This window comes from Xyrauchen texanus, chromosome 33 (genome assembly GCF_025860055.1).
Source record: "Xyrauchen texanus isolate HMW12.3.18 chromosome 33, RBS_HiC_50CHRs, whole genome shotgun sequence".
NCBI classification, from domain to species: Eukaryota; Metazoa; Chordata; class Actinopteri; order Cypriniformes; family Catostomidae; genus Xyrauchen; species Xyrauchen texanus.
In genome coordinates this window covers 4,292,710-4,319,447 of record NC_068308.1, presented here as the reverse complement: position 1 = coordinate 4,319,447, position 26,738 = coordinate 4,292,710, and the positions used below count along the sequence as shown (strand labels likewise).

At 37.1% G+C, this 26,738-nt stretch overlaps 2 protein-coding genes across 2 annotated transcripts in view; both read right to left on the bottom strand.

The window, feature by feature from the left end:
• Positions 1 to 2,886: 2,886 nt before the first annotated feature.
• Positions 2,887 to 19,276, bottom strand: klhl11 (kelch-like family member 11). The gene is made up of 2 exons (XM_052102934.1): positions 18,732 to 19,276; positions 2,887 to 6,080 (listed from the first exon to the last, which is right to left on the bottom strand). Exons 1-2 carry the CDS (start codon positions 19,253 to 19,255, stop codon positions 4,493 to 4,495), a joined length of 2,112 nt encoding a protein of 703 aa, XP_051958894.1. The 5' UTR covers positions 19,256 to 19,276; the 3' UTR covers positions 2,887 to 4,492.
• Positions 19,277 to 24,063: 4,787 nt separating this feature from the next.
• Positions 24,064 to 26,738, bottom strand: part of fkbp10b (FKBP prolyl isomerase 10b) — a 38,578-nt gene continuing 35,903 nt past the window's right edge. Inside the window, exons 9-10 of the mRNA XM_052103364.1 lie at positions 26,201 to 26,364; positions 24,064 to 24,570 (exon numbers count right to left, since the gene is read on the bottom strand). Of these exons, the coding sequence (XP_051959324.1) occupies positions 24,382 to 24,570; positions 26,201 to 26,364 (353 nt within the window). The 3' untranslated portion in view covers positions 24,064 to 24,381. The remainder of the gene's footprint in view (positions 24,571 to 26,200; positions 26,365 to 26,738) is intronic.

The window sequence follows — 26,738 nt, the reverse complement described above, 5'->3', positions numbered from 1 at the left end:
CGCTCTTACATGCTAGCCAGAACATACCAGTTCATTTGCCAACTTTGGCCACTGTATGTGTGTATCATGGCAAATAATTCTTGTGAGATTGGGATGGCAGGTACAAGGAAAAAGTTGTAAAGACTTTACTTTATGGTCTTAAGATATAATACATTATTTCTGATCCTTCTTTGATGTCAGAGTTTATCTGAGAAGTAGGTTTGTGAATTAAAATGAACATATATTTATGTATTATTGCTTTGTTTGAGATCTAGCCAAAGAGTGAATTTTTCTGTAGCTAATTTCTGTCAAATTCTGTCCCAGAAAGGTAATACAAATACAATAACTAGAGAAACTGACATTTAGGACATTATTAAGACAAAAGCAATGTTCCCATCATTAAGTAATTAAATGTAATGTAATATATCAAACAATCCAAGATATATATACTCCATAATGAAATAATCCAGGTTACTTAGAATTTTTTTGTAGATTACTAGAAAAATAAAGATTTTTTAAATCTTTTTTTAAAAATGTTTTTAAATTCTAAATGTAACATTTAACATGTTGATGTTATTATGAGCTAAAGTGTCCATGTGCCACACGTCCCCCTCAAGCAACCTGCATCCATCTTCAGTCTTTTTGAAGTGTAGAATTTTTTTCTAGCCTTTTGCTGTCAAATTCTGCTCCACAAAGGCAAAATGCAATAACTGCACCAAAACAGAAAAACGGCTTTAAAGTTTTTGATTTTCCAGCCAAATTTGCACACTTTGTTTTGCAAGGGTCAAATCTGATAAACCCGTGAGTTAATTTGTATGTTTGTATTAGAATAGTGGATTTCATGGTGTTTTGGGTTAAAGGGGACTTTTATTTTGATTAGAGAGTCCATTGTAGAGAGAGAGAGAATGCATTCCGGTTAAGAGTTGTTGAGTTGAAAAATTGAGAATAAAGACGTAAAAGATGGAAGAACTCTGTCCATGGTTTTTATTTATAAATCCATACAGTTAGCACAGGATTTAAGCCCCTAAAACACACACACACACACACACAAGCTTTACAATAGTTGAGCCAAACCCTTCTGGCACAGGATCACTGTAAAAAGTGGTAACTGTCAATTTTTTCCTCATTAAAAATGTTTAATTCCTAAAGACATGAATTGTAATTTTGCAATATATGTAGGAAATTATGAACACTCATATTAAAATGAAGACTCCAGTAATATAAAGTCAGTAACTTTATAAAAGCTGTTTTATTCTGCATGGAGAGGGTCCGCACATGGTCGCTGCCATGTTAGAATCACATGACCAGCCGAACACTACTCACTTAATCTCAGTAACAGTCCTGTTATTGGACACTTTCACTCATTGATTAAAGTAATCATGACTGACTGTGAATACTACATTTCTACAATGACATCTGAAACTGAAAACTATTGATTTTAAATGATGCTGCATCCAAACCACTAGGTGTCAGTGTAAGTCCAAGATGACACAAGGACAAAAGTTACTGATGGCACCTTTAAGGAGCTATCTAAACCCCAAAGCTAGCTTTTTGTGGTGTAACCTAATGTACAGTAGTTAATTCAGTTACGTGAAATACTATTTTTGAATGAAATTAAACCAATTACCAGTCATTTAGATGTTTGGACATGAAACACATTTTAGTTTAAAGTCTATACAGTCGAAAGAGACCAAATTCCAGTCATGACTCAATTTTGACTAAATGTGTTGTTTCTGTGTTTTGCCTTTGATAGCTGTATATATAAATGACCAATTTTGAATATACTGCATATGTAAAACGGTTTCGTCAGGTAGCTTGCGTTAGCTAAAAATGTGCTTCATGTGGTTACACCTAAATTATCTGCTTTTTTTAACATGAAAAACATAATTTTATATGATTGAATCAACCTGATTATATTGTTATAAATATAAAATATATTTTTTAAGTTCAGATCAGGTAGAAATAGGTCTTCAAGTAAATGACCCCGTTTACAGTGTAAGCTATATGAAATCTAAAGCCTACTTGCAAATGAAATGAAACTTAATGTGCTACCTTTTAATTTGCCTCAATAATGGTTATAAAATCAGCATACAATTGATTCTGAACTTTAATTAATACAAAAATATGTATTTATATACTTACTGTATGTTCGTCTTGAACTAAACATCCAGTCCCCCTCACTTTTAAAATGCCTTACCTGTGTGTGCGTGCAAATGTTAACTTTTTTTAAGCAATTATGTCTAGAGTTTAATACGTGTGAGTGTGAGCTTGAATTTGTGAAGGATCGAAGTTAAAAAATGAGATTTATGATTACCATACAGACAAGGACATTTCTTAAAGCACATACAGTTTCCCAACACTACTCAGCCCAACTTTTAAATTCTTCTCGAAATCCATGAACTTGAAGTAATTTGCTATGTCTCCAAACAGCCATTCCACAAACACTGACTTCACCCATCCTTTTGTTAAATGTCATTATTTGGGGGGTGAGGTAAACATTTTGCAGTATGCTGAGTGAAATAAAACATTTTTTAGACTTATTTACATCATACAAAGGGCCAAAACATATGATTTTAATTAAATTGCTCAAAGGGGAACCTTAAAGTCCCCCTGAAAATCCATATTTATTTTTTTTTGGCATGTAGATGCACTTCCTAATAAAACATCAAGTAGGGGCAGGACTTGTTGAACGGCTCGTGCCTTTTAAAAAAAATAGCCAATAGGCTTTAGTTTACATCAAAAGAAAAAAAAAACAAGCTTCTCATGTTCAGTCAGGGAAACTTAAGTCACAGTCTGGAGACTAATGGCATAATGAACATTAACCAAGATAAATAAATGGTGTACATTGTTTGATCATGATATTGTAGCAGGTACAATTTCATTCTCTGTGTGGGAAGGAAAGATAACTTATAAGGAGCTTAAATATTTTTAATCCAATTCTCAACATGAGACACAGTAAATGTACAATTCCCATCAAGTACAATATTTAAGACTGATTCTACAGTGTGTCCAAAACACAGAGTAGTGCTTGAACAGGCTCATTTTTTCTCAAAGTTTTTTTTTCCAGTATGATACAACTGTAAAACTCTGCAAACCAGTCAGACAAGAGCAATAGATACATTGTCAAAAGCAATTTCTTTCTTGCATTTAGTAGAGATTTTAACATTGGAGCATAACACTAGTTCAGCTAAGATGATATACTTTAAGACTTGTATGGTCTACAACAATGGTTTAAGGTTCTTCAAGCCATCAAAACATAAGACTATTAAGCTGGTCTTTGAGGGAGTGTCACTGATTGCTTCACACATTTTCACCCATTGAAGTGCACAATGCGTCTCGTAATTAAGAAAACTAACATAGAATCACCATTTATCCCACGCAAACGTACGACTGTAAAAGACAAATTAGAGAAGACTGCTAGCAGGAAATACAAATGACTGGAATGTAGAAAGGAATGAAAAGTGTTGTGAAAAATATGTTTGGTAAAAATAAATGATCAACTACTTGTCGTGACTGAAACAAGAATGCATTCTTGGCATGTGCAATTTTCTGATCTTAACAAAATGGAGAATGTACAACTGCAGTTTACTTTCACAAAAAAACACACTTTGCATCGAGTTACAAACATCCACCTACTAGGCATGACCAGTTGAGGTAAATGGAAAATATTGCTAGACACAAACGGAATTGAGAGGTCATGGAGTGGCATAACTACAAACAATAATGTCAGAAACAACACTCTGCCTTTGTTACAGTATGCAAAATAAAAAGCCTGTAACAGAGGTAATGTTCCTTGAATATATTATGAACATATGACTATAGTATTGATCATGTGTATTATATTAGGAGTATACTTCACGGGTCAATAACTGAAGTCAAATATATTTTTATGATGTGCTTTGAGGTTAAGAAAAAAAAAAAGCACAAAATTAATTAACAATCAAAAAGAGTAATAATTCAGAGATAATGCTGAAATTAAGTGCTTGTTATCAAAGTATGAGGAATGCCGCTTTCAAATACAAACTTTAAATAAGACTATAAGACTGAACGCGTTGCATTCCAGTGCAGAACATGAAACAATGAAAACCAGTAAATGAAGAATAAGTGTGAGTGGAAATAAATCAGTGGTTGTCACAGTAAATCAAAGTTGGCACAAAAACTTTTGTGTGTGGTTTGGAACTGATGATTCCTTGCTTTGGTGACCTGTTACATCTGGAATAACGCTGAAAACCAACCTCACAAATGCAGCCATGACAACTATCACCATGCCAAACATTATGACTTAAGATACATTGACAATATGCAGCAACTGACAACAGCTGAAATTAAGGCAAATTCATGCGTGGTCATGAAACAGCATTTCATGTGTACAACCATATCCTTTTTACACATTTATACAAATCTATTATACAAACAGTAACATTTAAAATACTCTCTTTACCATCTTTAGTCATTTCATCCTCCCCATTTCAGCTGCATTTTTCGATCACCCCCAGTGAAGCGTTATAGAGACTCAGCATTCAATCTGCGATTGTAGCTGTCTGCGTAGAGTTAGCGTGCGACGATGTAACTGCTGCATTTGCTGCATGCGGTCCCGCTGCCGTGCCAGATTCTGTGGCATTGGGTAGCGCTGGCACCCATAAAGAAAGCGGTAGGGGATGCGCACATGGCACGCTGTGGCGCGACAGCGTGGTTGGGGCATGGGTGGCAGAAGCATCCAGCGCTTGCGCTCAGCGCAATAACGATACGCCTCTTTGCGATACTGCTTATCCACATCGTCACTGTTCTTCCATCCACCAATCACAAACACATCATCATCAAGATAGCAGATAGCGGCACCCTCAATACTGGTAACTTCCGGAGGAAGGCTCTCAAGAATATCGTCAGAGATCCTTATGCTAATCTTCTGCCGAGCTACATCTTCACGTACGTTGGTGTAGCTCTTGGGACAGCATGAAGCAGTGTGGTAGAAATTGGTGGACGCTACAGCCATTTGGAACAAGCAGTAGTTATCAATAAGTGGTAGGGAGTCAACCTCTTGCCATTGGCGGCTGTCAGTGTCGTAGCGAGTAGTGACCGTTTTCAACCCGTCATCGCTGTCGGTATCTACGGGTGTGCGTGCTGTGACATAAACATATCGATCTTCAACACTAATGGCCTTGACATCTCTCAAAATCTTGGGGGCAGACTCTAGGTTGTGCCACTTGTCCTGATCAGGCTCATAGACACTCACATCCTTAAAGCCAGGGCTGAAGTTGCCATGACCACCAATACTATACAGAATATTTTTAATGCAGGTGAGACCAAAGGAATGCTTGCGTGTGGTGAGGTTGCTAACTTGTTCCCAGGTGTTGCGATTTGGATTGTAGCGTTCAACTGTCTTGGCAAATCCTGGTTCCATAGACCCTGCCACATATACATGTGTATCAGTGGCTGCAATAGCGTGACCATCTAGATGGTTGTGAATGTGTGGCAAGTTGACCCAACGGTCTTCATACACAAAATACCCAACGCACTCACTCAAGTAGTCACCTCCTTCAGACACACCTCCAACCACCATGATAACATCCATGTTCTGGCCAAACCGTGGTTGGAAAGTGGCCATGTAAGAAGCCCAGAACTCCGTATCGGCAGATTTGAGGTTCTCAAAGCGGATCGCATGACCCTCCACAGCTTCTGACACAAGTTGTAGGCAGGCTGCATTCTGTGCCACCAAAGCCTCATTCTTCACAACTCTTGTCAGATAGGTTGGCTTTATCTGTGGCAACCGGAGGAGACGAAAGAGCTCCTCAAAATATTTTTCACGTTCCTCAGAGTTCTTCTGAACCCATTTGACCACAGCATCAAACAGAACCTCTTCAGAATCAACGGTAATCTCTGCATCAGACAGCCAATCTCGGACCAGGTGGAATGGTAGCGTGTAAAACTCCTCATCCTGGATGACTTTATGGAAGTTGCGGCGTATCATGTCAGCAGCACGCAAGGCCAGTTGATCAAGAGTATACATGTGCGCCAGACTATGAACGGCCACACAGTTTCCCAGGCTCAGTTTTCTCTTCAGAAACTCCCCACAAAAATCCTTTAATTGCACCAGCAAAAACCTGAAAGGAAAAGAAAGAAAAACAATCAATCTCTAAGGACTTACAACCATGATGTGATTTATTTCTTTGGGTTGTATGTATGATGGAAGGACTCGGTCTCATTTGCTATGGTAGACAGCATGTAATATACTGTATCCTAACCAGTAGCAATGCAACAACTTACCAGCTACAAGCTATTTGTCTGTTCACACTGAACATGAAATTGCAGCATGATGCAACACAATCACAGCCAATCAGAAGATATTTCATAGTCATGCACTGAACTGAAAATTCTTGGCCAAAATGAAACATTCTGGACACACTGGGCTGTAAACCAAAACCCCAAAATAATTAATTTAGACTTTGTTTGTAGCACTTTACAATAAGGTTTGTAACAATACAACAAGGTTATATTTGTTAACATTATTAAATGCTTTAGGTATCATGAACAATGAACAATTATTTTTACAGCATTTATAAATCTTGGTTAATATTCATTTATCAGAATACTATAGTTCATTGTTTTTTCATGTTGGTCCATAGTTCAAGTAATTTATATAACAAGGAGAGAAAATGGTGAAATGCAATAAGACAAGTATATCAATATGGACAAAATCAATTTCTGAATGAGTAAAAATGACATGAATTAGAAATGGAAATGTGCTTTGGTGCACAGTGTAACTAGATATTCAGGCTTTTTTTTTTCTTGATAAAAGTCCAGCTAAATATAGAAAAATGATATTTTTTTCATGTGGCAAAAACAGTTATGGTGGTTAAACTATTTTTAAAGTGTCTTGGTACATTTGTAGACAAATTCCATTTGTGTGCTTTATCCTGCTTTAAAAGACTTACTATAGCGTGAGCCAATAGCATTTGAGTGTGGGCTGTGAATGAGCATAGCATTGGTTTGACCCACAGAACGAATATGCCCCTTCACTGAACCAGTCGGTCATTTGAGTCTGACTGAGACGAGACATCTCGTTCATGAATTAACAGAACGTACTGATACACTTATTCACAAATGAATCGGGCATCTCATTTGTGAAGGAGGATCTGCTGACTGGCTGAACGAGAAGAGAAGGCAAGTCATTCATTCAGTTTGGCAATCTCATTCAATAAAAAAAGGGGCTGGATGAATTATGAATAAAAGTGATGAGCACACATTACAGTGACATTTTTAGGCTAGTATTGTTGTCTTTTTTGTATAGCTTGATACAAAGTCATGCTCAGCAGTTCACAAAGTGATAAATATACTAAATAAACCCGTATGATGCTTAAAAATGTCATGAAACCCCAAAACACATTTTTAAATAATAGGCCTGAATAAATAATTAAAATTTGTTTAACAAAGGAGATTTGAGTGAGTGTGCAATAATCAATTCTCTCTCTCTTCCTCCACCTCTTCTTCCTTCCTCCAATGGCAGGTTCAAATCGCCTCCAGTACCCTAGTTTGTTTATATGGCAGTCACAAATTGCTTGTTGTATAATGTCAGTAAGGATACAAGTACACAGTGCCTAGAACTCTAACCAGACTATTAATATTTAGATAGGTCCGAGTAGTTTTATACTGATGCCCATCACTTTAATCCTATTCTGTGTGCATCTGTTCAGTTATGAGCCAAAGAAACAAAATTTTGGCTACATGAGAGCCCCTTATGATTCACAATACATGCATTTCTTGTGTCCTTTCCATTAATCTCTATGAAGTCGATACATCTGAAACCCTGACTTGCTAAAGCCATCGTTATTTATTTAATTAAATTCATTAATAATTAACTTTCGGCTACTCTACATGGTTACAAATAATTTCCAAGACAAACCTTTGTTTGACACCTTTGGACCGGATAGCTCCTGTGACGAAGCACTTAAATTCTACTTTATAAAGAGTACTGGTTACGTGCTGGTTTAAAAGACAAGCAACGTTAGTTAAGATGATCGTAAAATCTACGATCATCTAAAAATCTAAATGAAAGCATCTAAAGCGATCATAAAAGCTGATTCTGAACAATATCTACTGAAAAATTATTTAAAATGTTTATTATTAAATTATAATAATTATTAATACATAGAGTGTTAATCCCGTTGTGGATGCGCTCTTCTATCAGCGCGCTTAAACACGGGCAAGCAAAAAGAATTCACAACATTCTATGGTGTTCTTATAAAGTTGTGTATATGGCTGATTACAGTATTTTCATCTGCTTTATCAAGTGATTGCTGACTTCGCCTATATATTGGCTAAAATTAAAAAAAGTAAAAGTCAGTAAAACTGACTTAAATTACTGAACACATGATGATTATTGATGAATTATGAATAAAATTTAAAGGATATTTTCAACACATGATAAAAACTATGACAAACAAAGTGTTGATTTTCATCGTCTCTCCGAATATAGGCTATTTCTGTAACACTAAACCTTAATTCTGTGTTCGTTATTGTAAGTTAAAGTAGAGCAGATACATTTGTTTTATTAGATATTATTTTATATAGGCTTCTAATTTATTTAACATTACTTGTCTCTGTGTTTTTATTATCAAATGTGATTTAAAAATGAACACACAGTATTACTTTTAGGCTACTTTATTCAACACGTTAATTTTAATAAAAAAAGTTGTCTTCAATATTACTTAAGCAGCATATTTCAACTGTGCTTTTGAAACAACAAAAAAGAACAGCTCAGTTTTTATTTTCAAAACTAAAGAAAAAAGGTTTAAAAATTTAACCAAACGACTCCTAATGGCAAATAAAACAGAGGGAATGATTTATAAAACTCAAAAACATCCTGTATATTTACCACGACTGATGAAAGATTCCGCACACAGGTGAGAGGCGTGTGCGGACTTTCATCTATTTTGTCGAAGAGAAGCCAGACATCGCTACGCAACTTTGAAGCCATATTTCTCTCTGTTCTTCGGTCTGGACTTTGGACCGCATGCTCTGGCAACGCTAAACAATCAGAGCTCAAGGTTCTGCCCGAACTTTTGCTATAACCAATCAGAAAAAAAGAGAAATGTGTCTTTTTTTTGAAACTCACACGATCATTGTTTTTATGATCGATCGTCGCTGTCACGTTCGAGTACTCAAGTACAATTGCCCATTTGCCATCTAGCCGGTGCGTGGTCAAGCCGCACGGCTGTGCTGATGATGCAATTTGTGTCACATATTCTGAATGTGGAGATCTGAAATATACGTTGCTGCACATATAAATGCATGAACAAACATCTTAATGTAGCATATAAGCGCATAAAACCATTTACTGCATTTGGGAGTGTGACAAAAAGCACACGCATAATGTTAGCCTACCAAATGAACTTTTTTTATCTGGTGTTTTCCTTTATTTGAAGTTTACCAACTTGTCTGCTGGTCAAGCATTGCATGTACTCTTACACAAACATATGAACACATCAGTCCTAGAGACTGCAGTAATGTGTTAAAGCAGCTTTTACAAAATTTTGCTTTTTCAAAGTACTATATGCAACTAGTTTAGGCTAAATATTCTCCCCCATCATGACATTATTATTCTAACAATCTCTACACTGGCGTCAAACGCAACTCTTCACATACCCACAAAATGCCGCTTCATCACACTCATAGTAAAAACATCCAGTCAGTGAACCGGATAATTAGTGCATTGCAAAGAGGGTTGCAAATATCAAAATATCCACAGATACAGTCGCTAACGCTAATGAATAAATAGAATACAAGGCTCATATTTTTTTACTAACAAGACTAAAAGCTATTTAATTTAATACTAGGGCTGAATATTCATACAGATTCCCGATTCCGGTTCACAAGCTCTCAATTTGATATCGATTCATATAGTAATATTTTTATATTATATTATGTAATGTACATTTAGCTTACTTATGAAATAAATGATCTCCCAGCCAATGCTGTTAATTATACAAGGGACTAAGTAATTGCAAAAATATAGATTTTTACTGTATGTTTTATTAGTATTTCATAATTTTTATTAAATTAAAAAATCCATGTATTCCATAATTAAATATGATCTTATATTGTATATATTATCTTTTGTTACATGTTTATTGTTTACATTTCATTTTTTCATACATTTCATATTGTTCATACAATTCATACTATTTACATTGCTTTGACCACTAAAAACAGCCTCCGCACATTCACTGGCTTCCTCTATCCTCTGCGCTTCCGTGTTGAGAGCTTACACATCACCTACATCATATGCCGGAACTCGACTCTCTCGTGAATGCGTGGACGGCCGTTACAGGAAGCCAGTGATTATAGTTTATGGATATTTTTCTTACAAAACCGCATCGCTTCTCTTCAGAAGGCCTTTATCAGGAGCCGTATGGATTACTTTTTTGATGGATGGATGCACTTTTTTGGGCTTCAAAATCTAAGGTACCATTCACTCCCATTATAAAGCTTGGAAAAGCCAGGATATTTTTTAATATAACTCCGATTGTGTTTGGCTGAAAGAAAAAAGTCATATACAACTAGGATGGCTTGAGGGTGAGTAAATTAAGGGATCATTTTCATTTTTGAGAGAACTAACCCTTTAAGCCTGATCCTGTTTTGTCAATGGTTTCTATCAACAACGTTTTTTTGCAGCAGTTGAGTATTCGACCCAATCACAGACATGTCCGTTGAGCAATCAAATGGCAATGGCCAATCAGAGACGCTTAAATTAGTCCTCTGTCCTATCAGTAATGATGACTTATCCTAATGCGCAAGTTTTAAACAGTCTGATGCCCAGATGCTTTATGTTTCAACTCTGTATATGGTGGAAACCATAAAAACTGAAGAAATATCACCCGACACTTGAAAAGAACAAAAACGAAAAGCAATTTAGAATTATTTTGGATTCATTGCATGTTGTGCCGCTCACTTGCAACATGGTAAATACACTGCAAATTAGCAGCACGACAAAACTAAAACACTCAACGGTTTTAATTAAGGCATAGATCGGGTTAAATAACTGATAAGCTTTGTTTTAATGAGAGCATTTGCGAGAGTGCAGAACTCTGTTTGGAACACCAGTGTGCTCGCATTGAACTGGAGAACTCAGTATAAACCTAAAGTGACTGACAGACCATTATAATAGGATAGTTCCCATTGGCCTATTTATTAACACAACAAAACAGTTTACAGTTTAGTTTTGTCAAGTTAATAAGTAGGTCAATGTGAATTTTATTAATATATAATAGCACTAATTATAAATAACAGAATTCAGCTTAACCAACATAAAGAATATTGTATATTTCACAAATCACCGTCATTATTATTGTGTCTTCTCTAAAAAGACCCATTTGCCCCACAGCTACTATTAGTTGACTTACAATTTTCACGAATCTCAAACAAAACTCAAACAAGATTATGAATTGCACAATGATCTACGAAGTGAACTATCAGTGTTGTTTCAGCGGTTCTTTGAAGCCTGGATGTAAATTTTCAGGTGCCGCATTGCAGAAGTACTTTTATGGTTTTTCAGGTCAAGAGAGAAAAATATTTATGTTACAAATCACGATTCTTGAGACCAATGATTTTAAAATGGTCTACTTGATGAAAAAAATATTTTTAGGGCTGTGTATCGTTCAATTTTTTTTTATATCGTTTAGTGATGCACCAAAAATGAAAATTCTGGAAACTACTTTTTTTTTAATACCCGTTTTAAAATACTTTTTTTTTTTTTTATTATATATAATTGTATTAATATTATACTTTTAAATTAATTTTATGAAATTAATCTGAATTGAAAAACTACAAATCAATACAATTATCACACTTTTATTGAATGTAACGCACCAAAATTGGACAGAAGAAATATTATAACAATATTAAATACATTATTCTTTAACAATCAAATTTAACAGATTTTTTTTTTTTTTACCAATTATCCATATAATGTGACGTTCTAGAAAACTCTAATGATATGCAAAACAGCAGTCGAGTAATGAACTTAGCAGCTCTAGGCTATCTTGCAAATACAAAAAGTTTAAATATGCTACACAGTCATTTTATTGAAAACAACAGGCAAAACACAGAATGGCGGAGGGCCTCTATTCTGTTTATGTAAACGTATTTCCACTTTAATATAAAATTATTGTGCAAAACAGCAGTAATAGAACTAAAACCAACCTCAACTGTAAATGACAGATGAAGAACAAAGTTTTGCAGGGCTAAACAAATGTTAATGTAATTGCTATACACAGCAAATTGGACTGCTTTATATTTAAGTAAAAGTGGCAGGTTTCTCTTCAAGAACAAAAGTTGCTCAGATTTCTGGCAGAGACGGTTCCTCTTCTCGTCAAGAACATGTGATGCTGCACAGAATATTCTCTCTGTGCTGGTGCTTGGGGCAGATAAATACCTGCGTGCAATCCATGCAAGCAATGGAAAGCGATCTTTGTTCATGTACCAGTAGTCAATTTCCGACGTTGATGAGATTAAACCCTTAGGTATCAAAATTTGGTATCGAACGACAAGACATTTTCCGATACTTGATTGTTTAGAGGCAATTCGGTCGGTGCCTAAAATGTATCGAACTCGATACCCAGCCCTACCTGTAAAGCAGGCAGGGCAGTTGAGGTGCTGTTGTTAAACCAGTCTCCTCCCCCGCCCCTTCAGCTGTTAGAGATTAATATAATGAATGCTGTTAAAGCATTAATTTACCTAATTCGGCATAACCATTTCATTATGTACTTTCCATGGTGTTGATGGATTTTGAGGAGTTACACATCCAGAGACGAGGCACAGTGCTACTCACACAACACAAAACACCATCAGGGTAACACATGTGGCACTAAAATGATGCAATAAACATTAACTAAGATACATCAAATATAACAAAGAACACTCCAATGTCCATAAATTATATTAAAAATAAGAAACATAACTATTTCCATGAAATATAATGAAATGTGATAGGTAAGGCAGGGACATCTGGGAACGCACTATTATGGTTTTTCACCGTAATATTAACAATAGTTTACCGTAAACAGTACATGTTTTCTCTTGTAAAACATTAATTATCCTGTAAAATCCTGAAATAACATTTTTACAAAAATTACCATAAAATTGCATTTGCATTTTTTTTTCCTTACTCCGTTACCAATTAACATTTTCTTACTGTAGCACTTTTACAGAATTTTTCTGTTAATTATTTTATTTATTTTTTTTAGGGCTGTCGATTTAACGCATAATTCAGTGCGATTCATTTTACAAAAAAATAACACGTTAAAAAATTGATGCAATTAATCGCATGCCCACGGACAATTATAAGGAAGATTCCTGAGAAATGCAAGCTTGCAGTACCACCTGTTTACACCAGAGGGCAGTAAGTGAAATTTCAGCTGTATGAGCATATATATATATATATATATATATATAATTTTTCATATTTAAAGATAACTATGTATAATTATTTTATCATTATATACTGAGTTATCGTTATATGAGGGGCTTTCTCAGCAAATATTTGTATCGGGACACCATGTAATTCATTCAATTAAAAATTGTAATCGATTAACAGAACTACTATTTGTAAGGCTGGGTATTGACTGATTTCCCAGTTTGATTAAATTCAATTAGATTCCAATTTGGATACAATTCAATATTCTTTTGGGGATAGACCTATTTAAGTTACCATGTCAACAGGCACATTTAACTAATTACATAATTTTCTGATCTCTACACTGCACAACCTATGACTGACACACATTCTGGGTTCACTTATTTCTCATATCTCCAAATATTTGTAACCAATAAGTTATCATACAAAACTAATAGAATGCAACACAGAACACCGAAGACGACAGAATCTCTCCAGATCTGGAATGTGGAGCTTAAAGTAATATTCTGGGCTCAATACAAGTTAAGCTCAATGGAAAGCATTTGTGACATAACGTTGATTACCAAAAAAAAAATACTTTCTTTAAAAAAGAAAAACGCAAAAATCTGGGTTACAGCAAGACACCAACAATAGAAGTGAATGGGTTAAAACATTGTGTGTTAACCTGATTTTAGTTTGATAAAATCGCTTACTAACCTTTCAGTGTTAAGTTCAAATTAATTTTACAACTTTGTTGCAATGACAATGTAATGTAAACAAACCCTAAAGCCCAAAGTATACTTCAGTTTTGACTCAAATGCTTAGTGTCCGTGTACAGTCGAACGCAAGCCTTTTGAGGTATACTTCATTTGACGGTGTGCATGCACAGGTATTTGGTGCATGCATATGCTTTGAGATACTGGACTATTTCTCCTCAGTATTTTAGACACATAAAGATGTATTTACATTCTTCAGACTCAAGTTATACAATCTCTTGACCTCCTCACACACGCACTCTTGACGTGCACTGATCTGTTATTTTTTTCACATCCATCTCCTGTTGTTTAGTGCCGATTACAGCTTCTAGCGCTTCACTGAGACAGCAACGGTTCAAATGTAAGTGTTGCCACCTTGTGGACTAAGGCTGCACAATTTGGAAAAGTCATATTGTGATTATTTCAAAAATATTGCGATTTGAACTGTGATTATGATGGTAGTATTTTCCACATGTTCAACTGCAAAAAGGCTACTGGGGTTTTCACACTTGAGCCCCCTTAAAAAGAACCAAACTAAGACCTTTTTTCAGTTCAACCACAAACAAATAAATATATAAACAGTGAAAAAGTCTTCTTACTATCCAAATGTTATCATCCACCGTGTACCTGTTTTTGTCCATTTTGTGATAGGGTCTCAGCCCACTAATCATCATCATTAGTTTTTGAAACAGTCAACTTGAATACTAGGGACGCTCCAATCAGGATTTTAACATCCGATACTGATCTCAAATTTGTTTTTCATCTCATCAATCGATGCTGATCATTTCACTTTTTATCAGCAGCTCTGTCAAAACTGGTTATATTTAAGCTTTCTGCTCAATGTCACTGTTAACTACATTTCCCTGTTGGTAAAACCAACTAGTTTTTCTGTCAAAAATAATGTTGATTGATTGAATAATTCAGTTTACACAAAATATAAATGTTACTCTTTATTCTAGGCCTTAAAAGCTAGTAGGCTTATACAAACTATTCTTTACTGTATATAAGATAGTCCTAAAGAATGAGGTTTAATATCAAACTGAAGTTGAACTGATAACCCATTGGTGTAATTACATTTAAAGTGAACATTTTGGTTAGTTTGTCACCATCTAATTTTATTATTTTTATTAATTATTTTATTATATTTAATTTAGCAATGCATTATATTATAGTAACTAAATATTTGATATAGATTTATTATATGTATGTTCCTTCCTTTTCATTTTGTTGGTAATATTAGTTCCGCTTTCATTTGTTTCCGTGGGGAGTGTAATAAGGGCGACACGCTCTCTCGGGAGGGAAACAAATGACAGGAGAAGAATCTACAGGTGTTACTGTTAATGCTGTTTGCTCAGCAATCATTTAATAAAGACGTTTGAATTATACCCCATCTTGTATTCTGCGATATTATTATGATACCTGTGCCTTGCGGACACTGAAATGCTTCTACCGCAGATAATAATAAAAAACTCTTCACGCAGGACGCGCCAGTATAGTGTAAATAAAGCGTTTAACGCACGTAAGCAAACGGAACCGAACTCGGAGCACTTCTGTTACTCGAAGCATGAGAGGGATTTGTGGAGCACAGAACCGCTCTGAAAACACTAACATTGCACTAATTTAATATTGATTGGACTGAGCAGCGCAAATAAACGTTGAAGGGAGCAGACTATTTATTTAATTAAATCGCAGCCTTTGCAATTTAATAATCGCAAAAGGTCATATCGCGGTTTCGATTTCATTACGATTAATTGTGCAGCCCTATTGTGAACCCACTAATTAGTGCAAGTAATTGTAGGTGCATTCTGCATGTTCAAACACAGTAGTTAGATAAAGCCCAAAGTATACTTCAGTCAGACTACAGGACACATGATGCAAATCTCATCATCAACAGTGTTTGAGCGCTGAACACACACAGCACGATTTTTCTAACCACGTGTCTTTGAATGTGCAGAATACATGTGCGCATGGAGTTATTTGCACTAACATTTTGACCCAGTGGTGTCACAAAGAAATGCTAGAAGATGTGATTGTTGCTAAACATCAGGAGATGAAGGTAAAAACAACAATGTGAAATTCAAAAGCGCATGTGTGAGGAGGTCTGGAGATACCTACATTTGTATAACTTGAGTCTGAAGGATTATAAATACACCTTTATGGGTCAAAACTCCTGAAGAGAAAGTCCAGTGTCTCATAGCAGTCGTAGCATGCCTTCGCCAACTGCCTGTCTATGTGCGCACAGTTATATGGAGTAAACTGGAAGTATACCTAGGGCTTTAATCAGGGCTCACACATTTAGTGCTCGAGCACTCTGCTAATGGCGACATTTGTATCACACATCCAGTACGCGGACGCTCAGCTAACCTTTTCTGTGTAAAGTTATATATAATTTTACAACTTCGTTACCATGACAATAAAACACCTAAAACTAAAAGGACCATAGAAATTATGATTTTAACAACTACTTGGCTCATAACACACAATTTTTAACAGAAGAATTAATGGGCTTTTATAAAATAGCCTTACTGCCTTAAAACCAAACTCCCCACCCCCCCCCCAATTTGGAATGTCCAATTCCCAATTTGTTCCAAGTTATTGTGGTGGCATATATCCGGGTGGTGGAGGACAAATCTCAGCTGCCTCCGCATCCAAGACCGTCAACCCGCGCATCTTATGACGTGGCTCGTTGAGCGCATTACCACGGAGACATGGCGCATGTGGAGGCCCACGCCATCCACCATGGCATCTATGCACAACTCACCATGCCCACCACTGGGAGCGAACCCCATTATAGCGATCACAAGGAGGTTACCTCATGTGATTCCACCCTCCCTAGCAACCGGGCCAATTTGGTTGCTTAGGAGACCTGGCAGGAGTCACTCAGCACACCCTGGTTTTCAAACTCAAGAACTCCAGGGGTGGTAGTGAGCATCTTTACCACTGAGCTACCCAGGCACCTAAACCAATTTTATTTTTTTTTTAAAGCAAATAAAGAGCACGGAAAATTCCGTAAAGTGTCTTCTTTAAAATAGTTTGGTTTTCATTGAGAGAAAACACTTAATATAGGCATTGCGTTTATATTCTGGGCTCATCGGCTGAGAAGGGTATAGCTGCAGGCATTGCTCCAAAAAGGGCTGGGAGTGGTTCCAAACCACATTTAAAGAAATAAATGGTCTGCATTTATATAGCACCTTTTAAACCTTAACGGTATTCAAAGCGCTTTATACTGCATCACATTCATCCATTCATACACACATGACAGCAGAGCTGCCTTGCAAGGCACTAGCCTGCCATTGGGAGCAACTTGGGGTTCTGTGTCTTGCCCAAGGACAATTCGGCATGTGGAGTCATGTGGGCCGGGAATCAAACCACCAACCCTGCGATTAAAGGACAATTCGCTCTACCATGTGAATATATAGAGGGCGTGATTCCCCCCCCACACCCAAACCACTTGAGCGCTAGCCACGCCCTTATTGAAAACTACTTACCATTGGTCGGCATCAAATGCATTCATGATCTTTCTGGAATCTGAACTATTCACAGGTGACTGCGTGATTGAGATGACCAGTGAAAACATTCCTGAGGGTTTAGTCATGACTGCGGGGTGTGGTTTGTGCTTGAGTGGTTTTGGAAAAAAAAAGAAAAAAAAAGAAATAGGAAGCCCCTTACCCAACCCTTTCCCTAACCTTAACCGTCAATGGAAGTGATGCCCACTTTTGGAGTTGGCACAACCCTCTTTTGGAGTAACCACGCACTCTTTGGAGACTCCACCCCCATTTGGAGGTCTCCCTGCAGCTATACCTATTTGTATCAGGTCAACTCTAGATGGTGTCCATGATAAATAAACTGCAAACTAGCACATTCAGCCAAGTTAAACATTTCTCTATACTGAAAACGCTTTAAGTCAAAATATTGTCTCTCTCTTTGGACAACAGTGTCCTTGTAACTAACAAGGGCTTTGTGAGAGAAATTTGGTTCGTCCTGGTTGTTGTTTTACTACATTAAGCAACCTTAAGCGTTTTTCACATTAAGCCAGTGGCCTGAAAATGATTGTCTTCAGGGGTTTTGAGACTATAACAGCTCTATGTTGCTGTGGTCAGTATGCTTAAACAAACAGAGCAATGTCTGATGGCACCAAGACAACGGTGTTTACACTTTCAGGAAAATCAACCATTGGCCTAAATGGCTTACTAATAGTTGTCTCATCATATTAAGCGGGGGACAATCCAGGCCACTAGCTAATAAAACTAAACCCTTGATTTGCTCATATTTCTGTTGTAAAAAAAGAGAAGAAGAAAGAAAAGAATGGTCCGTTTGCCTATACCGAATTTTAGGCATCAAATGCACTTTACGAGTCAGCACTCTGCAGCATTTTTGGCCATCTGTATGTATTGTCAATGTTGTTAATTTGAGGGGATGCACGAAAACGATGCTGAATTAGAACACATCATAGCGCAATGTGTGCTTGTATGATGCCAAAAAAGCTGCTGACCCGGGGTAACACCACTGCTGCGCTCCCATGATGCCGAACATACACGTATGATGCTCGCAGAAGCTGATAAGATATGCAGCTCGCAAGGATTTGACATACAGCATGTCTATCTCACCTGTCCGCCAGCTCCAGCACCTCGTGTACGTTAGCGGTGCTTACTCGGATCTCGCCTGTGTACATAAACTGGATGACGCTCTCCACCGTCTCCTGATCGAGGCCTGCCTCGCTGCTCCACTCCTTCATCTCCACCCGCCTTGACACAGACTCAGAGAACTGACCCCCGAGCAGCGGCGTGAAGTAATCGGTGGCCGCGGCCAAGACGGAGCGGTGCGCGGTGAACTCGAAACTGTTGGTAGCGCTGCTGAACGCGAGTGTCACGTCGCAGAAGAGCCCGAGCTTTCGCTGCTCGTTCTGTCGCCGGGAGAGCTCCGTGCAGTGTGTCGCAGAGGCGAACTCCTCGGCTTCCTCGGAATCTCCGTCCCCCGCAAGAGCGCTCGCCGCACTCGTGCCCCCGCTGCTTCGGCTGGCATCTTCTGGGTTCGGGGCGGCTGCGGCCATGTCGGCGTCCGCGGTGTCGGTTCGTGAAGTGCGCAGTAGATTGAGGCGCTGCAGTACACCCAAACACACACACTCCAGCATAAACAGCGCTCCACACACGCATGCGCACTCGCGTCTCACAACGCAGAAGAACTGGTGACGTTATGCCTATGGAGGACCGACTGTGACGACATTCAAAATAAATAAATATATACGCGAAGAAATATATATATTTATATATTTAAGTGTACATAGAAATGTGTGTTTATATATATATATATATATATATATATATATATATATATATATATATATATATATATATATTTTTTTTTATCTGACATAAATTATTTTTTTATACATGTATTTCCTTATTTATGTATTATATTATTTATTTACATAATAAAATTTTTTAAGTTATTTATTTATACATGTTTTTTGACACATGATAATGAGGGGGCGTGATTTCTACTTCAGGCATAGCAATCTATCTCAGAGGCCTCAGTGAAATCTTCTGGTTGGGTCAAACAAATTTGAATGACCTCTGTTGAATGAATGTGGAAGAATTTAAAAGTGAAAGTTGAGATTTATAGTAAAAAAAAAAACTTAAATATTTATCCGTTTCTCACCCACACATTTATCATATCGCTTCTGAAGACAGATTTAACCGCTGCGGTCATATGGATTTCTTTTATGCTGCCTTTATGTTATTTTTGGAGCTTGAAAGGTCTGGTCACCATTCCGTTGCATTGTGAGGAACTACAGAGCTGAAATATTCTTCTGAAAATCTTTGTGTTATATAGAAGAAAGAAAGTCATACACATCTGGGATAGCCAAGTCAAGTCAAGTCAAGTGGTTTTTATTGTCATTCAACCATATACAGTTAGTACAGTACACAGTGAAACGAGACAACGATCCTCCAGGACCATGGTGCTACATAAAACAACATAGGACAAACACAGAACCACATGATACTACACAGACTAAATAACATACCTATATAAAATACCTATATACCTATATAAAGTGCACGTGCAAACGTGTGCAAAAAGTACGGGACAGTACAATAAATTACTAAAAATTAACAGGACAATAGGCACAGTGAGAGACAGTGCCGACCAGTACACAGTAGAACAAAAAGATGACAGTTTCTAAAAATGTCAAATGTAAACATAACATACTATGAGATAGTGTTGTATGCACATAGCAGTTATTGAGGTAGCAGCCAGGTATAAAGTGACAATAATAAAAGTGCAACTCAGGACACGTATGTGTGTGTGTGTGTGTGTGTGTGTCAGTCCAGTCTCTGAGTATTAAGGGTTCTGATGGCTTGGGGGAAGAAGCTGTTACACAGTCTGGCCGTGAGGGCCTGAATGCTTCGGTACCTTTTACCAGACGGCAGGAGGGTAAAGAGTTTGTGTGAGGGGTGTGTGGGGTCATCCACAATGCTGGTTGATATGCGGATATAGAGTTTTTTGTAAATGTCTTTGATGGAGGGAAGAGAGACCCCGATGATTTTCTGTCCTCACTATCCTCTGCAGGGCTTTGCAGTCCGAAACGGTGCAAGTCCCAAACCAGGCAGTGATGCAGATGCTCAGGATGCTCTCAATAGTCCCTCTATAGAATGTATGAGGGTAAGTAAATGAGAATGTTTAGAAAAGTTGTTTTCTAAGTGTTTTATTTAAAATATCTGATAATGACACATCATTGCTTATTTTCAGTCTTCCCATATATCTTATTTGTTCTATTTTAGCTAAAAAGTATGTGCTAGTCATTTTGGTCAACTATTCTGGGTTATAAAAATGCGGCTGCCAGAAATGCTTCAGAGGTCAGGACCGTACAGGGGCAGTAGCGTTGTCATATCTTTGTAATTCCTATGATCTGGCATTATCTATGTGCGCTCCCTCCAGTGACACCCTGAGAATTATCAGAAGAGGCTCCAATTTCAGAAATCTTCAGACTCTTGAATAAGTCATCAAAAGCTGTTTGGCTACAGGCTGGAAATTCCTATCTAGATAAGATGGCTTTGGTAAACACGAGCCCTGCGTTCAAATATCCATACTTCTCTACTATATAGTATGCCAAAACCAGTATGCCAGTGGAATAGAATGTCCGAATCCACAGTATTCATGAAGTAATAAGCGAGAAATACCCGGCTGACCTACTATTTCCGGCGAGATTTTTTAAGTGTGGATTGACTCCCCATTTAACGATCCCAAAATCCCTCGGGGGTTGAGGTGACATCACATTCAAAACACTGGATTTAAACAAACGGATGTGAATCGTGAGGCAGACGCCTCTTCTCAACTGTAAGTGCTATATGTACCACTTCCTTGTGCTTGTTTAACACGGTTATTATTATTAGTATATGCGGTTGTTATTACATCATATATTCGTGTCACGAGATGATGCCAACGTCATCGGATGAAGTATGTCCGAATTCTATTCATACTACTGGCACTCTGACCGTTAGGATTGGGAACTCTTCCTCTCCCACTGCACCTTTCACTTGTGGGGTACCGCAAGCTTCCATATTGGGCCCCATTTTATTTTATTTATACATGCTTCCTCTTGGTTCTATTTTTAAGAAATATAACCTTTCATATCATTGTTACACTGATGAGACTCAGCAGCATGTCCCACTAAGTTGATGATATGAATTAGCTGATGTTAATTACTATTCTTCTATTATTTAATGCCTTAAGGATATTAAATGCTGGAGGGCAAGAACATTTCTTTGGCTAAATGAGAACAAGACTAAAATTGTTGTTTTCATGCTTGAATTTTAAAGGGGATCATGCCTTCTCTGTAGCCAACCCCAGACTATGGACTAAAATCACACTGGACATTAGATCCTCTTCAACTCGTGACATTTTTTCATTAATTTTGCATTTGCATTTTGCTAAATATTCAACTAAAATGTTCAAATGTAAAAGCTTTATATTAGCATATAGCTTTAGATTACATAAAAGGTTGAAGCCTTATATAACATTATAAATATGCACACCTTTGTTTGTACAAGTTTGTACTTTAGTTTTATTTGAGTTCATGGTACTTTAATATACTTTTTATATAATAGTTCACTTTTTACTAGATGAACATCTTTTTTTGCCCAGATCTTTGCACAATGTGAAAATAAATGTATGAAAGAAAGGGATGCTATTTATTTTTGCTATGCGTTCTCAATAGAAAATTTCTTTATCAAACAACCAAACATAGCAGGTGCTGCAGACTCTTGGAGCAAGAATGAAAAACACCTGTTGTGAGAAATATAAATTGTACATGCTGTCTTTAGTTTGACATCTAACTCTGAATGTATGTGTGCTAACCACAGAATCACACCACACGCACGAAGAGTCCATGACCTTCATAGATGCGGTTAGTTTCTCTTGTCTTATCCTCTTTTGGAATGGTCTGTGCTCCAACCAGCACGTACTCCTTTCCTTGAGCTAAATATCTCAGTCGGACATAACAAATATCTAGGACTGCTTGACCTCATATGATTACCGTTCCCGTACTATTCCGGTCAACATTTATTGTCCTTGGCTGTCTCACAAGTCTTGCTATCACTATACTATTGTCTTAAATTGTATTCAGATTAATTTGTTGCGAAAACAGGGCGCTGACAATTATATTTCAGTAAACTCACACCTTTGATGTGGATCCAGGTATTGACCAAATAATGGTTCTATATCACTTCGTTATCTCAAAGAGCTGTAAAGGCTACCACAGCAAAATAAAACAAAGACATTGGTTAAGTACATCGGATAATAATTACAATGTCTATAATATTCTAAATGTATTTCAATTTCGGTTGAAAAGTGACTTTGCACTCCCGCTCTCTCTTTCAATTCCGAGGAAGGTCACAACACAGTGGATTGCACTATGTTGCGTATGGGGGTGTGTTGCAGCAGACTAGTCAGAGTACCCATGATGATGCATGTCCACCATCGAAAGCACCTACAATGGGCATGAGAGTGTCAGAACTGTACCTTGGAGCTGTGGAAGAAGTGTGTCTGATCCTATGAGTCCCGTTTTCTTTTACATCACGTGTAGAGCCATGTATGTATGACCTGGGGAAGTGATGGCACCAGCGGAGGGAGTGTGATGCTCTGAGCAATGTTCTGCTAGGAAACCCTTGCACCGGCTATTCACGTGGACGTCAATTTGACATGTGCCAACTACCTAAACATTATTGCATACCAGGTACACCCCTTCAAGGCAACGGAACTCCCTGATGGCAGTGGCCTCAGTCAGCAGGATAATGCCACACTGCACATATTGTTTGGGAATGATTTGAGGAACATAATGAAGAGTTCAAGGTGTTGCTCTTGCCTCCAAATTCCCCAGATATCAATCCGATTGAGCATCTGTTAGATGTGCTGGACCAACAAGACCGATACATGGCGGCTCCACCTCACAACTTACAGGATCTGCTGCTAATTTTGGTGCAAGATACCACAGGACACCTTCAGGGGACTTGTAGAGTCCATGCCTTGCGGATCGTACTGTTTTGGTGGCACACGTACTACCAATAGCATATTAGGTCATAATCTTTTGGATCATCTGTGTATACCACCACACTGTGCTACTGATTTGTACACACAGCTAGCCAGTAGGGTAGTTAAAGGCACCCACAAAATCTCCTCTTCGTATCATAAGAAGGGAGAAGTAAAATGATGAAAAGATAGATATGCATATATATTGGATTGGATACCATTAGCACCTGATGTTATGCTTGTTTTTTTAATAAATTAACAGAAACCTTTCCAAGTCTTCCCCTCAACAATTTCCAACTCAATAGCTTTAATGACTCCTAATAACTTCCACAACAGCTAATTACAACGTAATGGAATGTTAACATGCTACTTGCTTATGAGAAAAATGTACAACACTGAGATTGATAGAACTGGATTCATTCCGTTTTAATGGACACACCACCCTGATAGTACATTTTCCAAACGAAGCACCCACCTCCAAAATTTTACAAACTGCATCTGAGATTTCAATCAATTTGGACTTGTAGCCTCTATGTTTAGGTCACCCATCACAGGAAATATTAAAAAATGTTTTTAACATGTTAAATATATCAAATTTAACAACTATCAGCTGATTTATCAGCTCTCTACCATTGCCTTGGCACATTTTGATACTGTAAACCACTTTGTTTTCAGCCTCACAATTATAAAAATGTCTGAATGCATTCATATTTATTTTGTGTGCATGTTTCACAATTCTTCATGCCGTGTTTTCTCTGCATCTTCATCCACTTTAAGTTTGAGTTCATCTAGAGTGATCAGGCCATCATTGTTCCTATCCTGGTTCCTGAACATATCTCTGATGACACTCTCTGGATCTTGGGCTGGTTTAAGACGACCTTTCCCTTCTGCTACCTGCTGTTTGATGAACTCTGAAAACTAAGGAGAGATAGGGAAGGGTAGTAACGTTTAAAACAATATCATTGCTTTCTGTGGTGTGTGATACATACTAACTAAGGATACAAGTACAGAGGCTAAAATGTCTCAAGTGCAAAGAAGAATATAAATAGGTACAAATACACACCAAAAAATTCCCAATCAGAAGTTTTGTCTTGTTTTCCAGTAAAAAAATCTAAATAAGCCTAAACAAGTTACATGTACTTGTTTAGAATACTTGCATGTTTTTCTTGTTAATTGTAAATCTAACCAAATTTAGTAGTCAGAGTTTAAAAATATTTTGACTAGTAATTTTCCATTCATTTTCCATGAACTTCCAAAACAACTTTTATAGCAGTATTTTAAAATTATTTTACCCATTTGAGAAAAATTAAATTCAGCACTGTTTAAACAACAGTAAAAACATACACTTTATACAATACCACCTCTAAATCAATGACACACAGTATCTGCTTTGTAATAATTCACAAGGTCTTTTTGTTGTTGCAGCTTTTTTTTTTAATAGCGATCACAATGTTTTTGCCTTGTCTTGTCCTCCCCCTTATCTTTCGGATATGTCACATGGTTTAAATGAATGCAAAGAATCAAGCCTAGCTGTGGTTAAGGCAACAGGTGTGGGGTCCTCCATTCATTTATAAATTGGTCAGTCTTTAGATGGCACTGTGTGATAGATGTTTAATTCTGTTTGCTATATTGACAGGTGGGTTGTTGTTAATTAACAAGACTATTTTAAAAAGGTACACTAAGTAATTTTTGTCTTGGTGTCATCTTGAACTTACACTGACACCTAGTGGTTTGGATGCAGCATCATTTAAAATCAATAGTTTTTAGTTTCAGATGTCATTGTAGAAATGTAGTATTCACAGACGGTCATGATTAATTTAATCACTGAGATTAATTGAGTAGTGTTCGGCTGGGCATGTGATTCTAACATGGCAGCCCCCATGTGTGGACCCTCTCCATGTAGAATAAAACCGCTTTTAGAAAGTTACTGATATGACTGGAGTCTTCATTTTAATGCGAGTGGTATTTTTTTTTATATAAAAAAGCACTTTTAAGATATCAGAACGAGCTCATCTGTGTATAGGAGCAAATTATCAGCAAAAAAGATATAAGAAAACCTGCAATCTTTGAATTGTTTTATCAATCAATATTTATGTACACAGCCTCCCCTAAAAATGTCCTTATGGACCACCACTAGATGTGTAACGATTTTCACAATACGCTAAGATGCAGAAACTTCATGATACGTTACGATTATTAAAAGCAAAAAAACAAGCCCACAATTTGCTTTCGCTTAAACTTATGTAAGGATTGAACATAAATGTTAAATCTTAAGTGACACAACAGTGTCTGACATTGGCAACATAAAGCAGAGCTCTATAAAGTAACTGAAACAACAGTACTGCATTTATCAGCAGATTCCTATTAGAAAAAGTCACAATTTTCTTGAGAAAAATGTGTTTGTCTTTTTAATTTGAAAAGAACTTTTCACAATGCACATTGTTTCAAAGCAGCTCTGTGGAAGCAGGGCCTGTCAAGGCTCATGAAATTATCTAACTTCATCAGTTGAAAGCATCAAGCTTTGGATCATAAAATCTTGTAAACTGACCTCCTCTAATGGAATCTGTTTGTCCTGGTTGATGTCCATAGCTTCAAAGATCTCAAATGGAGTTTCATTCAGCCACACGAACAGGTACCCTTCAGGAACCCCCTTCTGCAGGGACACCAACTCAAGTTCAAACCGCAGCACTGCACTCCCTGGTACGACACCAGCTGAGAGAGAAAACAAGAGGAAAGAAATAAAGATGCATTGAAAAGAATTCACAGTCTCACACTAATAAGATGCTGTCCAGTATATTAATGCTTCTTGTTCGTTTGCTGTACAGAGAGAATTTCCACCCATCCAGGATGGAGAGCAGTTACATAACACATACAATTTATTCTTAAGCTTGAACATTTTTGTATCTACTTCCCTTACAAAATATAACATGGTTCTTTGTGTGTAACAGATTGTCTTCCATGGACCACGACACACATAATCACAAAATGAAACCCCAAAATAAACAATTAACAAAATTGACAAGGGACTCGACTGGTCTTGGAGATAAGTCTGAGTCAAGACCGAGTCCAAATGCTCACGAGTACAC